Source organism: Dendropsophus ebraccatus, chromosome 6, assembly GCF_027789765.1.
Source record: "Dendropsophus ebraccatus isolate aDenEbr1 chromosome 6, aDenEbr1.pat, whole genome shotgun sequence".
Classification (NCBI taxonomy): Eukaryota; Metazoa; Chordata; class Amphibia; order Anura; family Hylidae; genus Dendropsophus; species Dendropsophus ebraccatus.
This window is the reverse complement of record NC_091459.1, coordinates 143,857,597-143,874,008: the sequence shown is the minus strand read 5'-3', so window position 1 is coordinate 143,874,008 and position 16,412 is coordinate 143,857,597. Positions and strand designations below refer to the sequence as shown.

Genomic DNA, 16,412 nt, shown 5'->3' with positions numbered 1-16,412 from the left:
ATGTGGTATATAATGTATAGTAACTGTATAACCCTGATAACACAGCAGCTGGATATGTGATATATAAGTTACTGTACAGTATAGCAGCATGTGGTATATAATGTATAGTAACTGTATAACCCTAATAACACAGCAGCAACTGGATATGTGATATATAAGTTACTGTACAGTATAGCAGCATGTGGTATATAATGTATAGTAACTGTATAACCCTAATAACACAGCAGCAGCTGGATATGTGATATATAAGTTACTGTACAGTATAGCAGCATGTGGTATATAATGTATAGTAACTGTATAACCCTGATAACACAGCAGCTGGATATGTGATATATAAGTTACTGTACAGTATAGCAGCATGTGGTATATAATGTATAGTAACTGTATAACCCTAATAACACAGCAGCAGCTGGATATGTGATATATAAGTTACTGTACAGTATAGCAGCATGTGATGTATAATGTATAGTAACTGTATAACCCTGATAACACAGCAGCAGGTTGTAGATACAGGATGGAGATGCAGATCCCCATAATGCAGTAGTGTAGTACAACAGGCTAAAATAGAGAAGCAGGACTGCTGCCAGAGGCCTGTGAGGTCACATGACAGCAATGGGGAAGGGGTGTGTGTTCAGCATGGACCAATTAGGAAGTGAGAATCACAGAGCTGTGCAGGAGGACAGAGACAGAAACTTTTCTATACAGCAGTGTGAGTGGCTGAGTGTAAGTGCAGACACATTATAGCAGCAGTGTGTATAGCTGAGTGTGAGTGCAGGCACATTATAGCAGCAGTGTGTATAGCTGAGTGTAAGTGCAGGCACATTATAGCAGCAGTGTGTATAGCTGAGTGTGAGTGCAGGCACATTATAGCAGCAGTGTGTATAGCTGAGTGTAAGTGCAGGCACATTATAGCAGCAGTGTGTATAGCTGAGTGTGAGTGCAGGCACATTATAGCAGGAATGGAGAGGATGGAAAACACAAGGGCTGACAGAGACTGCAGGGAGTATAAAGGAATGAGCAGAGTATATGTGGGCACAGTATAGCAGCACTCTCTGACCGGGGAGAGAGGGGTTACAGCTATGGAGAGATTACCCCCACAGTCCTGTCCCCTGATGTAAGCTCCAGTCTAAAGTGGATCTGCTGTGATTTGGAAGGTGAGGGAGACTCCCTGGGTCAGAGTACAGGGCTGTAGACCCCGCTATGCAGACCATGCCCCTCCCCCACTCCCCCTCCCACCCAGTACAGGGAGCTCTTACACCAAAGCAATGCTCTTATACCAAGTTACTTTTTTGCAAAAGTGTGATCTATTCTTGCAAAACGCTCTTAATCCAGGTTACTCTTAAACCAAGGTACCACTGTATTATGCTGCCTGCAGTGTGGCGTTTATAATGTGACAGGTTGTATAATAATCTCGTGTGAATATAAGTGATTTGGTGCCTCCCTATTCAGCAGCTACATTATACTTTTTCTCTTACATTTCCCTTTAGTGCACTGTCAGCGTGAAAAGTCCAATCTTCACCCCGACGACCGGCCGCCATGAGCACGGACTCTTCAATCTCTACCATGCCATGGACGGTAGTAGCCACCTGCATATTCTGGTGGTCAAAGAGTACGAGATGGCCATCTATAAGAAGTACTGGCCAAACCACATCATGCTGGTGCTGCCCAGTATCTTCAATAGTGCAGGAGTGGGTAAGTACAAGGCGTTACATACCGCACATACACTCTTCTATGGCATCCGCTTTACTTGTCACTGCATCATATTATATTATGTCGTCTACTAAGTCTGAGCTGCTGACACCTAAAGGGGTACTCCAGCCAAAATATTTTTCTTTCAAATCAACTGATTTCAGAAAAATATATAGATTTGTAATTTACTTCTATTAAAAAATCTCCAGTCTTCCGGTACTTATCAGCTACTGTATGTCCTACAGGAAGTGGTGTATTCTCTCCAGTCTGACACAGTGCTCTCTGCTGCCACCTCTGTCCATGTCAGGAACTGTCCAGAGCAGGAGAGGTTTTCTATGGGGATTTGCTGCTGCTCTGGACAGTTCCTGACATGGACAGTGGTGGCAGCAGAGAGCACTGTGTCAGACCGGTTTGAATACACCACTTACCCAGGACATACAGCAGCTGATAAGTCCTGGAATGTGTTCCTGATCTTTTCCTGTTGTAATGAGTACATCCTGCAGTGTATTAGTGTATCATTAGCCGGGTGTCTGAGCTCACAGCACACAACAACAAGGAGAAGCTGGAACATTAGGCCATTGGTTAATTGCAGAACGGCCGCACCGGGGACACAATGAGGAGGGTGACCTGTTCTCCGCTAAATACCATTCAATAAAGATGTGTCAGGTCACCCCTCATTACTCACGTACCCCTCCGTGACCCCCGCACATCATGCCACACCGGCTCTCATAAATAGATGGTGTATCTTTACATAATGATGGTGTTTACATGGCGAGATAGGTCACCGAGGAGAGAGAAGAGAACTGGGTACTCCTCTTATCACCGTTAACGTTATCACAAAACTTCATATAACAAATATCAATACAGTAACGGAGTATGTACTGACTCTCTATCGATCTCCATGTTCTGTGTAGGAGCACGCCATCCATTATGTCAGCTTTATTCCCCATTCCACAGGCCTATCCACGGGTACATTGTAAGGGAGGGCTCCCCCAACAGGCGTATGAGGAAACTAACAGAATGCCCCCCCCCCCATTTCATTAGGGCTTATTATGTTGGGGTATGTTCACACCGAGGAATTTTAAGTGGAATTTGCGCTTAAAGGAGAAGTCCAGCGAAAATTTTATTAAAGTATTGTATTGCCTCCCCAAAATTATACAAATCCCTAATATACACTTATTGCGGGAAGTGCCTTTTTCCCTGCACTTACTACTGCATCAAGGCTTCACTTCCTGCATAACATGGTGATGTCACTTCCTGGATAACATGGTGATGTCACTTCCTGCATAACATGGTGTTGTCACTTCCTGCATAACATGGTGATGTCACTTCCTGGATAACATGGTGATGTCACTTCCTGCATAACATAGTGATGTCACCTCCTGGATAACATGGTGATGTCACTTCCTGGATAACACGGTGATGTCACTTCCTGGATAACACGGTGATGTCACTTTCTGGATAACATGGTGATGTTATTTCCTGCATAACATGGTGATGTCACTTCCTGGATAACATGGGGATGTCACGTCCTGGATAACATGGGGATGTCTCTTCCTGGATAACATGGTGATGTCACTTCCTGCATAACATGGTGTTGTCACTTCCTGGATAACATGGTGATGTCACTTTCTGGATAACATGGTGATGTCACTTCCTGGATAACATGGTGATGTCACATCCTGAATAACATGGGGATGTCACATCCTGGATAACATGGTGATGTCACTTCCTGGATAACATGGTGATGTCACTTCCTGGATAACATGGGGATGTCACTTCCTGGATAACATGGTGATGTCTCTTCCTGGATAACATGGTGATGTCATTTCCTGCATAACATGGTGATGTCACTTCCTGGATAACATGGTGATGTCACATCCTGAATAACATGGGGATGTCACATCCTGGATAACATGGCGATGTCACTTCCTGGGTAACATGGTGATGTCACGACCCGACTCCCAGAGCTGTGCGGGCTGTGGCTGCTGGAGAGGATGATGGCAGGGGGACACTGAAGGACACCGGGCACTGGAGAGACACTGAGCATCCCCCTGTCATCGTCCTCTCCAGCAGCCACAGCCTGCACAGCTCTGGGAGTCGAGTCATGACATCACTATGTTATCCAGGAAGTGACATCACCATGTTATCCAGGAAGTGACATCACCATGTTATCCAGGAAGTGACATCACTATGTTATCCAGGAACTGATATCACCATGTTATCCAGGAAGTGACATCACTATGTTATCCAGGAAGTGACATCACCATGTTATCCAGGAAGTGACATCACCATGTTATCCAGGAAGTGACATCACCATGTTATCCAGGAAGTGACATCACCATGTTATCCAGGAATTGACATCACCATGTTATCCAGGAAGTGACATCACTATGTTATCCAGGAAGTGACATCACCATGTTATCCAGGAAGTGACATCACTATGTTATCCAGGAACTGATATCACCATGTTATCCAGGAAGTGACATCACCATGTTATCCAGGAAGTGACATCACCATGTTATCCAGGAAGTGCGATCCCCTAAGGGCCCTATTACACGGGGCGATTATCGTGTGGAAAATCGTTATATTGTCGGAATTTAGATGATAATCATTCCATGTAATTGCATGCAGTGATTGAAAAATCATTCGTGTGTCGTTGATCGTTGACTTAGATCTGACCCTAAAATCATAAATAGTCGTTCACTAATCGGTCAGTGTAATGGTGCATTTACACGGAAAATTATCATTTGTATTTTCGCGATAACGATCGCATTTGAACGATGATTGGCTCATGTAAACACACAGCTCGTGTAAACAGCAAGTTCTAAAATCGTCGTTGGTCGTTCATTGAAAATTCGCAGATCGCTTCGTGTAAACAGTCTTTCACCGATTCACCCCATGTGTGAGACTTGAGCGATCTTAAAACTATCATAATAATGAATTTTTCAAATGATATATGGTTCTGTCTAGCGCTGATCGTTATAAAAAACATTGTTACTTCGAAATCGTTAATCGTTCGATTGGGCGAATTATCGCTCCATGTAAACGGACCATTAGATCTGATCCTAAAATCATTGTTAACCTTTTGCTAATCTGTCAGTGTAATGGTCCGTTTACATGGAGCTATAATCCGCCCAATCGATTTTAAAGCAACGATTTGGTTTTTATAACGATCAGCGTTTAGACGAATAAATCGTTCGAAAAATCGTTAGAGAAATCGTTATTGCGATCGTTTTCAAGATCACTTAAGCCCATCTCACACAGGGTGAGTCTGTGAAAGACTGTTTACACGAAACTATCTGCGAATTTTTAGCGAACGACCAACGACAATTTGAGAACATGTTGAATCTGCGGAATCTGTTGGCGCTATACAAATAAATATTATTATTATTATTATTAAAGATCAAAATGAACGATTTCTCGCTCGTCGTTTGATTGTTCGCTTTGTTTACACGAGCCGAATATCGCTCAAATGTGATCGTTATCCCGAAAATTTTAACCGTAATCGTTCCGTGTAAACGCACCATTACAACTATCGTTATGTGTAATACGGGGAGTTATTTCAGGTTATCGATAAACGGTCATGTTTGCCGTCTTTTACCTTTAAAAATCGTTTCATCTTATAGAGAAATGTAACTTGTATATGTAATGTTTTTTGCCTTTGCAGGGGCGGCACATTTCCTAATAAAGGAGCTGTCCTATCACAACCTGGAGCTGGAGCGGAACAGACAGGCCGAGCTGGGGGTCAGCCACCAAGACGTGTGGCCGTTCATTGTCATAGCTGACGACTCTTGTGTCATGTGGAACTCGGTGGATGTGACGGGAGATCATCCAAGGTACCGGAGAGCCTGACTAGTAACCACTGATGGTATAAGTGTGTAATATTGTAGTGTACATATTATACGAGTATTTGGTAGCCTGTAATAATGAGAGCACATGTGTACTCAGCTGAGCCACGTGTGCATCTATATCTAATGCATATCGCCAGGCTTAAAGGGGAACTCCAGCAATTTTTTTTTTCAAATCGACTGGCATCAGAAAGTTATATAGATTTGTAATTTACTTCTGTATAAAAATCTCCAGTCTTCCAGTACTTATCAGTTGCTGTAGGTGCTGCAGGAAGTGGTTTATTCTCTCCAGTCTGACACAGTGCTCTCTGCTGCCACCTCTGTCCATGTCAGGAACTGTCCAGAACAGGAGAGGTTTTCTATGGGGATTTGCTGCTGCTCTGGACAGTTCCTGACATGGACAGAGGTGGCAGCAGAGAGCACTGTGTCAGACTGGAGAGAATACACCACTTCCTGCAGGATATACAGCAGCTGATAAGTACGGGAAAACTGGAGATTTTTAAATAGAAATAAATTACAAATCTATACAACTTCCTGACACCAGTTGATATTAAAGACTTTGTTTGCCAGAGTACCCCTTTAATGAATGACCCTGAAATCAAGAATTAAATGTCCCTTTTGGCGCCTCTGCAGGGGGAATACGGCATTACACATTGCCATTCAAATAGTTTTCTCATATCTCATTGCTTTTTGCGTTATATCGTCCATAGACCGCTGCAGTGATCGGCACCTGCTTCCCTCCAGCTGATGCCCTGACACTACCTTATAAATAATAATCATTGCGGGAGGTTATATAGAGAGTGCACACATGGCGGTAATACATTATGATGGGTTTTCATGTAGTCCCTTTTGATGACTTTATGACTAATCTTCGAGGCGTCTCTCAGGCTCTGGGCATCCTGAATTAATGACTGTGTAGGTGGAACTTCACTCTGGGTAATGTAATCACTGCCACCAGCACACAGACACCATGGCTACAAGTACAGGAAGCCTCTCATTCTCCAGGAAGCCTCCGGATTTACAAACTCTTTACTTTCAGTGTATTCAGGGTCATGAGTGAGAGACGGTCTTCATCTTAAAAAGGAGAAACACAATAAGGCTCTGTACCCTGAATTAGAAGATATAACTCTTCTTCCAATCTGCCGTTCCAGCGCTGAGATATAAGCTCAGAAGATTTATGCACTTTAGGAGATAAAGCCCACAGGGTGTTTCCCTGGTATGCAAAAGCCCAGCAATGTATGGCCAGTACATCTAAGCAGTGTAGGTGTTTACTTGTTGGCCAAGTGACGTTAGTTAGCAGAGAATTGGCTGAACGTTGCTCGACTTTTACAGCCCAGGGTAACACCCCATGAGCTTTATCTCCTAATTTGTATAAAACTTCTCAAGCTTGTATCTCAGCGCTGGAGCGACGGATTGAAATAAGAGTTATATCCCCTGATTCAGGGTAGAAAGCCAATGCAACAATGGTCATTGTTTTCACACAATGTATTTAACAACGGCTGTTGTTTTGAGTTCAAAAACATTTAATTGACTTCAATGCATTTCATTGCAGTATCAAAAGAACATCCATTGATCTAATGGAAAACAACGGCCGTTCTTTTCTAAAATGTACATTGTGTGAACAAAGCCTAAAGTTGCAAAGACATGGGACGTATCACATGACTGCATTCTTTATGGATGGGCGCATGCTATAAACTCGCACAGGTGGGGCAGTTTGGTCACATGACTGTGCTATATGACTGAATGGCGAGGACATGACACCTCTAGGACGTGATATATATATACAGTATATATATATATATGTATATTGTAGATCTAGTAAGATCCCCCTGCGTCAGTGATGGGAGGAGATATAAAAGGAGAGATCTTGTATCATCTTGTGACCTTTACGTCTTCTCGTCCTCCAGTGATTTCTCCTGGCAAGAAAGAAACGTGTCCCTCAAACATATCCTGCAGCACATGGAGGCCACGCAGAGCATTGCTCAGTACGCCATGCTGGGGATGCGCAAATGGACCAGCAAGACCAAAGCAGTAGACATGACCGATCCCTTCTCCCGTTGTCACCTCCATGACTTCATCCTCCTTAATGTGGATCTGACGCGGGACGTACAGTACAACCAGAACAGGTAAGTACATGGGCCCAACCGTCCCTTAGCTCAGCAGTCTTCTCCCCACCACAGTAATATAGCTCAGCAGTCTTCTCCCCACCCCAGTAATATAACTTACATCTTGGGGGATGTAACATTACATTGCAGGAGAGACAGCGTTAAGTTTTATCTTCCTCTGTCATATAGAGCCGGAGGTCACCATTGTTACGTGGTTACCCCGTCCCTATGACAACAACAGCACTCAGAGAAGTTTTCTGTGTCTGCGACTATTCGGAGACTGGCGTCCTGCTGGGTTGTAGAACTCCTGAGGCCGGAACGCTGTAGGTTAGAGCACACACTGAAAAGCAAAGCGTCCGCATCACAATGGAGGGAAATACTGCCGGTGCTGGTGCCCACCGAGAGGCGCTAGGCAGGTCCCAGGTCCGGTGTCAGTGTTCTTGATCCCTTAGGGTCCTATTACATTGAGCTATTTTTAACGATAAACGATCGCAAAAGAGATTGTTTATTGTTAACCTGAAATCGTTCACCATATTACACTGAACGATAATCGTTAGTTACGATCATTACTATGATCGTTATTACGATTGTTACTATGATCGTTTACTCCTTCTGATCCCAGAAAAACAATGGACAATGTGCAATTACACTGAACGATTAGTGAAAAAACGCGGAACTTGAGCGAACGAATGTGGAATTACAGCGAACGATTAGCGAACGATTAACGATAATTTTAGGTTCAGATCTATATCAACGATCAACGACATATGAACGATTTTTCGATCTTTGCCTGCAATTACACAGAATGTTTATCATTTAAATTCGAACGATTTAATTATTTTTCGCACGATAATCGTCCCGTGCAATAGGGCCCTTATTGTCAGAGTATAATTATAATCTCAAGTTCGATCATCATGCGATCCGTGACATACTGGAACAAAGAAAAACAATCTGAGGCCAGAGGAAGCGGGTCATACCTGCAAAATGGCTCAGAGGCCAGTGGAAGCGGGTCATACCCAGGAAACAGCTCTGAGGCCAGAGGAAGCGGGTCATACCCACGAAACAGCTCAAAGGCCAGAGGAAGCGGGTCATACCCAGGAAACAGCTCTGAGGCCAGAGGAAGCGGGTCATACCCAGGAAACAGCTCAGAGGCCAGAGGAAGCGGCTCATACCCGGGAAACAGCTATGAGCCCAGAGGAAGCGGGTCATACCTGCAAAATGGCTCTGAGGCCAGAGGAAGAGGGTCATTCCCGGGAAACAGCTATGAGCCCAGAGGAAGCGGGTCATACCTGCAAAATGGCTCTGAGGCCAGAGGAAGAGGGTCATTCCCGGGAAACAGCTCTGAGGCCAGAGGAAGCGGCTCATACCCGGAAAACAGCTCTGAGGCCAGAGGAAGGGGGTCATACCCAGGAAACAGCTCAGAGGCCAGAGGAAGCGGCTAATACCCGGGAAACAGCTCTGAGGCCAGAGGAAAAGGGTCATACCCGGGAAACAGCTCTGAGGCCAGAGGAAGCGGCTCATACATGCAAAATGGCTCAGAGGCCAGAGGAAGAGGGTCATACCCGGGAAACAGCTCAGAGGCCAGAGGAAGCGGGTCATACCTCAGAAACAGCTCAGAGGCCAGAGGAAGTGGCTCATACCCGGGAAACAGCTCTGAGGCCAGAGGAAGAGGGTCATACCCGGGAAACAGCTCTGAGGCCAGAGGAAGCGGGTCATACCCGGGAAACAGCTCTGAGGCCAGAGGAAGCGGCTAATACCTGGGAAACAGCTCTGAGGCCAGAGGAAAAGGGTCATACCCGGGAAACAGCTCTGAGGCCAGAGGAAGCGGCTCATACCTGCAAAATGGCTCAGAGGCCAGAGGAAGAGGGTCATACCCGGGAAACAGCTCAGAGGCCAGAGGAAGCGGGTCATACCTCAGAAACAGCTCAGAGGCCAGAGGAAGTGGCTCATACCCGGGAAACAGCTCTGAGGCCAGAGGAAGAGGGTCATACCCGGGAAACAGCTCTGAGGCCAGAGGAAGCGGGTCATACCCGGGAAACAGCTCTGAGGCCAGAGGAAGCGGGTCATACCCGGGAAACAGCTCTGAGGCCAGAGGAAAAGGGTCATACCTCAGAAACAGCTCAGAGGCCAGAGGAAGTGGCTCATACCCGGGAAACAGCTCTGAGGCCAGAGGAAGAGGGTCATACCCGGGAAACAGCTCTGAGGCCAGAGGAAGCGGGTCATACCCGGGAAACAGCTCTGAGGCCAGAGGAAGCGGGTCATACCCGGGAAACAGCTCTGAGGCCAGAGGAAAAGGGTCATACCCGGGAAACAGCTCTGAGGCCAGAGGAAGCGGGTCATACCTCAGAAACAGCTCAGAGGCCAGAGGAAGCGGGTCATACCTGAATTGTTTGCAGGCTGTAGCCAAATTCTGATAACCTCTTTGACCTTTAGAATATAATTATAATATGGTCACATGGCAACTATTTATTATAAGTCACATCATGGTAGCATCAGCGGCATACAATGTATAGTAATATAGGCAATGCCTATCTATGTGTCCTTATATGCTCTTTGTCATAATATTCTGTTTCCATGCAGTGATGGTGTATTATATGTATGATGGTGTATAATATATATGTCTGATGGTGTATTATATATATATGATGGTGTATTATATATATGATGGTGTATAATATATATGTCTGATGGTGTATTATATATATATGATGGTGTATTATATATATGATGGTGTATAATATATATGTATGATGGTGTATAATATATATATTTGATGGTGTATTATATATATATGATGGTGCATAATATATACAGTATATATGATGGTGTATTATATATATGATCGTGTGTATATATATATATATATATATATATATATGATGGTGCATAATATATACAGTATATATGATGGTGTATATATATATATGATCGTGTATAACCCTTTTGCGAGCTCCTGAGTCACTGTCTGCTAGATGATGGCCGTGTACGGCTTCTTGATGACTGACGGACATGTCCCTGTGTTTCCCATGTCAGATTCACGTGTGATGATGTTGACTTTAATCTGCGAGTGAATAGCTCCGGGCTCCTCATCTGCCGCTTTAATCGCTTCAGTGTCATGAAGAAACAGATTGCAGTTGGAGGACATCGCTCTCTGCATATTAAACCCAAAGTAAGGACATTGCAACTTCAGTGCTGGCAGCTATAATCAATAGAGAGACTTCTGGGATCCTGCGCTCTGTAGGTGAAGCATTGGCCGCACATTAGACGGCTGTACGGAGGGTCTGCGGCATGTGGTATAGCAGCTCAGCCTGGATAACTTCTTTAAGATTTGAGAGGGGAGGAGGGAGGAGGGGTCATATAAGAATTGTAGGTTAAAGAGGTTCTCCAGCGCTATAATAACATGGCCACTTTCTTCCAGAGACAGCACCGCCCTTGTCTCCAGTTTGGCTGCAGGTTTCACTCCATTGAAGTGAATGGAGCTTAATTGCAAACCACACCTGACCTGGAGACAAGAGCGGTGCTGTCTCTGGAAGAAAAAGGCCATGTTATTGTAGCGCTGGAGAACCCCTTTAAGATTCATGCTGAGAGAGGGGAGGGGGGAGGAGGAGGTGAAGCAGAAGAAGGGAATGACTGGTTAGCTTGGAGCTGCCATGTCCCACATTGGGGTCATCTTGTCCTGATAGGTCACCTTTTCTCGTTTTTCACACCGTATACCGTGTCCCATCCCGGTGTAACACCAGCAATCACTCACACTGTATACTGTGTCCCATCCCGGTGTAACACCAGCAATCACTCACACTGTATACTGTGTCCCATCCCGGTGTAACACCAGTAATCACTCACACTGTATACTGTGTCCAATCCCGGTGTAACACCAGCAATCACTCACACTGTATACTGTGTCCCATCCCGGTGTAACACCAGGAATCTCTCACACTGTATACTGTGTCCCATCCCGGTGTAACACCAGCAATCACTCACACTGTATACTGTGTCCCATCCCGGTGTAACACCAGCAATCACTCACACTGTATACTGTGTCCCATCCCGGTGTAACACCAGGAATCTCTCACACTGTATACTGTGTCCCATCCCAGTGTAACACCAGCAATCACTCACACTGTATACTGTGTCCCATCCCTGTGTAACACCAGCAATCACTCACACTGTATACTGTGTCCCATCCCTGTGTAACACCAGCAATCTCTCACACTGTATACTGTGTCCCATCCCGGTGTAACACCAGCAATCACTCACACTGTATACTGTGTCCCATCCCGGTGTAACACCAGCAATCACTCACACTGTATACTGTGTCCCATCCCGGTGTAACACCAGCAATCACTCACACTTCCTTCCCTTGTATCTGATAATATTTCTGGCTTCCTCCTCCAGGTCCTTGATTCCTCGGTCTCTGTTTCCTCGGCTCACTACATCTGCGCTCCCGATAGTAAGCACACCATCCTGGCCGCCCCGGCTCAGCTATTGCTGGAGAAGTTCCTCCAGTTCCACAGTCACCGATTCTTTCCTCTGTCCGTGAATAACCACGACCACCCGGTGCTTGTAGTAGATTGTTACCTCAACCTCGGACCTCAGGTACATGGGAAACTTTCTTACAAACACCATCACCGACACCTGTACATTTTTAAGTTGTTTGAGATTAGAAAACAGCGCCACCTTTATTAATGGGATAGGTCTGGTATTGCAGCTCAGTTCTGTTGAAATGAGTAAGACTGAACTTCAATACAAGACATGGCCCATGGGCAAAAGTGGTGCTGTATCTGATATAAACGGGTTTCTATCTCCATAGAAGCAATGTCTTAGGTTGCACAGAGCACAGAACGAATGTCCCACTTACTGATATCATACTTTACAAGGTCCCCGCTGTTTGGGTTACTTTAAGCTTATAATCTGGGTTACCAACTACCTCTCTGCTCTATTTTAAAAAAATCTCCAGTCTTCAAGTACTTATCAGCTGCTGTATGTCCTGCAGGAAGTGGCGTATTCTCTCCAGTCTGACACAGTGCTCTCTGCTGCCACCTCTGTCCATGTCAGGAACTGTGCAGAGCAGCAGCAAATCCCCATAGAAAACCTCTCCTGCTCTGGACAGTTCCTGACATGGACAGAGGTGGCAACAGAGAGCACTGTGTCAGACTGGAGAGAATACACTACTTCCTGCAGGACATACAGCAGCTGATAAGTACTGGAAGACTGGAGATTTTTAAATAAATGTCATTTACAAACTTTCTGACAGCAGTTGATTTGGATTTTTTCCCCTCTGGAGTGCCCCATTAACCTCTGAGAGGAGCTGCTTACTAAGCCTTTAATGTGTTAGTCTGTCTGTGTAGCCTGTCTAGATTCCCGGCAGTGCTCTGTCCTGTCATTACATCCTCTGTCTTCTAATGAGAAAGGAAATGGCTCTGATGAGGCTGTCCCCGTCTATACAGCAAAGCTGACTAGTGACCAGCAGAGATTCAGAAATATCACCATCTCCTAAGTATATGTATGATGTCATGATGCATCCCTTTAAGCAACAAACCACTCTAATCACCGTAGTTACAGCATCCTGGATCTCAGCTTCCTGGACTCTTTTGAGTGCAGTTAGGTTGTGAGTGTTTAGAGTCAGTGGGTTATGTCCAGTCCTGTTCACCTATCTATCATCTGTCTGTATTGTTCCTCAGATCTCGGTGTGCTATGTCAGCTCGCGGCCTCACTCCATTAACATTAGCTGCCCTGACACCACCTTCAGCGGCCTCCTGCTCCACCTCTGTGACTCTTTTGTGGTTGCCAGTTTCTTGAAGAAGTTTCAGTTCCTTAAAGGTGAGTCCAGCCGCCCCAGCGCAATCTACTCTCCTATGATCCATTCACACAGATTTACGCTAAAAACAGATAAAAAACTGATGTATTTGTGTCCATCTGTTTTTAATCCGTCTTTCCGACTTTTAAAATAAAAAAAAAGGTTAAAAAGACTGATCAAAACGCATCAGTTTTTTTAGCATATGTTAATTTTTTAGCGTACAAATTTTTTTTATCTGTTTTTCTACTTCGTGGAATAGGGGCAACGATCAGCCGATGATTGTGTCAGCTGATCGTTTATTTAGGGTCAAACCTAAAATCATCGGGCACCGACCGTGCATTGCTGCGTGGAATAGCGATGCGCTGCGGGCGACTGACGATTTCAGCAGCACCATACATTACCTAACCATGTTACATGCTCCTTCTTCCTCCTGGTCCCACGTGCAGCAGCAGCTTCGGTGCGGCCTGTCTTAGCTGACCGCTCAGCCAATCACTGGTGAGGACTGCAGCGGCCAGTGATTGGCTGAGCGGTTTGTAAGCTCAGATAGGCCGCACCAAAGCTGTTGCTGCGCACGGGATCAGGAGGAAGAAGGAGCGCAGGAGAAGCCCTGTAACATGCTTAGGTAATGTATGGTGTTTAAACAAGGGCTGCAAGGACATCAGTAACGATGTCCCTGCAACCTTCCCTAATTGATTATCAGGCCCAGTAATCGAGCGCCCATCTAGCAGATTGACATTATTGATCGGGCCCCCATAGGCCCATGGAATAGGACCCTTTGGGACAGAAAGAACCGGGCCTGGTTACAGTGCTCAGCAGTTTCTCCATGTGGCAGTCGGGGTTATTCTTATTTTAGTTTTTAACTCTTAGGCCGGGTCCACACTGTGTTTTTGCAGTCCATTTTTTCATCCGTTTTTTTCCCCATTTATTTGTGTGCATCTGGGTTTTGATCTATTTTTTTTTTATGGAAGTCAATGGAAAAACAGATCAAAACGCATGCACACAAATTCATCCGTTTTTTCATAAAACGGATGGAAAAAAATGGACTTCAAAAGCGCAGTGTGAACCCCGCCTTACACTGAGCCGCACCACTACCTTTAGGCAGAGATGATCAGCCGCCATAGAGCTTGACTGTTCCCTCTTGTCTCTTAGATGCCACTCTGTGTGTCGTGTGCCAGGACCGTAACGCCCTCCGCCAGACAGTAGTCAGACTGGAGCTAGAGGACGAGTGGCAGTTCCGTCTACGAGACGAGTTCCAAACGGCCAACGCCAAGGAAGACAAACCCTTGTTCATCTTGACTGGACGCCATGTTTAAAAATGTCCCGGCCGCAGCCCTTACCTGGACTCTCTGGACTATTTTAATGTTTTGCACTGGACAGAACTGAGTTACTATGTAAATGCCGATACCTGGTGACACGGCAGACACGATGGTTACAGTCCCAGATTTATTTATATGTAATATGTATTTGTATATATTAGAGGCGCTGACGAGAGGATAATGGAGCTTTGTATAATTATTGTGGTTTTTTTATTATAAGGGGAGTGACTAATATTCTCGTCTTTTACGGTGTTTTTGTGATGTTAAATGGCAGTGGGAGGAGCTTATTACGAGGGGGAATTCATTGTCATCAGGAGACTAACCGGTATTATATATAGTTTATATAGCGGTAGTAGTACATGGTAATATACTGTCATTAGTGATGCCAACCAGGGCCTGGGCATAGAGGGTGCCCTATCTACTCCAGAGAGTACTCCGGACCCCTATCCCGGAACCCCGGATCTCATGGATTCCCAATTTTCTATAAATAAAGCTGTCAGTGGAACGGAATGAACACCGTCTTCTTTACGCCTTCTTAAAGGAATAGACAGAAATGGGAAGGCTTCCTCCAATAGGTGGAATGAGGCGGCCACTCCACATATCCCACAATTCCCAGGGGAGCTCCTATCTCTGGCCTCTCCTCAAGGAGAAACATTACCCTTTCCTTCCCACAATGGAAAGGCCTATTATTGGGGATTTTACAAAGCCAAGCCGGAAATTCACCAGTCATGTTCTAAGGCTTCTTAAAGGAGTTGGACACTGACCTGAAGGGGGAGCTCCTTCCAATAGGTCACATCAGAGAACTGCTTTGCATATCTTTCTTCCCAGAATTCCTAGTAGAGCCTGAATGGCCTGTAAGTCTCCACACATCCTTATGGCGCTCTCTTCGAGGAGAAACATTACCGTTTTGGTCCCACACAGTACGACGTCTTATATAGATAAAAGTGGTTTGTGGGATTTTCCACCAAGGGGGCGGATCCTGACCCTGATCTATTATAAGAGCATTATCTCTGTATTTGGCAGATGTAATATTGACTATGTTGTTTTATAATAGTTGTGTACAGTCGTAATAATACAAGTGACAGAAGCACATGGAATGTATGACGGGAAATCCCATGGATTTTACTGTGATTTCTGCTTCTAACACTAAAGGGGAACTCCAGCAAAAAAAAAACTAGAGAAAAAAATATAATATTTTCGCCGGAGTACCCCTTTAAGTGGTGTAGGTGATATGAGTGTGAGTCTCCGGCTGATGTTCGCTGACTCCGCGGCAGTCTATCCGGTGACTGGCATAATGTTGTGTGACCCCAGTGACTCAGTCTCTTCATGGTAATGAATCTTGACGTTTCGTTTACACTTAGTTAGGGAAGGACTCGGCGTCTGACACGTTCGCATGTCAATCTTAAAGTGGCTTTTATGTTTATGTAAATAATGTATGTGCTATGTGCAGTATTTCTTGGTCTGGCCGTGTAATAATTTAATATGTACAAGTTTTTGAAATAAAATCCATATCCTGTACGCGTCCGTTATATTCTTCTACTCCCCCCTTTTATTATAAAGTGGTTCTCCGACCAATAAAGTCGCTTTGTACCCGTCACCTAAAAGATAATGAAAAACCTGCTTGGTTTTAAATTAAAAAGTTGACTTTGTGACT

At 45.0% G+C, this 16,412-nt stretch overlaps 1 protein-coding gene across 6 annotated transcripts in view; it reads left to right on the top strand.

Moving 5' to 3' along the window:
• The window catches only part of GREB1 (growth regulating estrogen receptor binding 1), a 102,844-nt gene extending 87,576 nt beyond the window's left edge, over positions 1–15,268 (top strand). For all 6 annotated transcript variants that reach the window (XM_069973160.1, XM_069973162.1, XM_069973164.1 and 3 more), the window contains 7 exons: positions 1,488–1,692; positions 5,360–5,528; positions 7,448–7,666; positions 10,679–10,814; positions 12,041–12,241; positions 13,327–13,465; positions 14,592–15,268. In XM_069973160.1, coding sequence (XP_069829261.1) covers positions 1,488–1,692; positions 5,360–5,528; positions 7,448–7,666; positions 10,679–10,814; positions 12,041–12,241; positions 13,327–13,465; positions 14,592–14,755 — 1,233 coding nt within the window. In that variant the 3' untranslated portion in view covers positions 14,756–15,268. The remainder of the gene's footprint in view (positions 1–1,487; positions 1,693–5,359; positions 5,529–7,447; positions 7,667–10,678; positions 10,815–12,040; positions 12,242–13,326; positions 13,466–14,591) is intronic.
• The last annotated feature ends 1,144 nt before the right edge of the window (positions 15,269–16,412 follow it).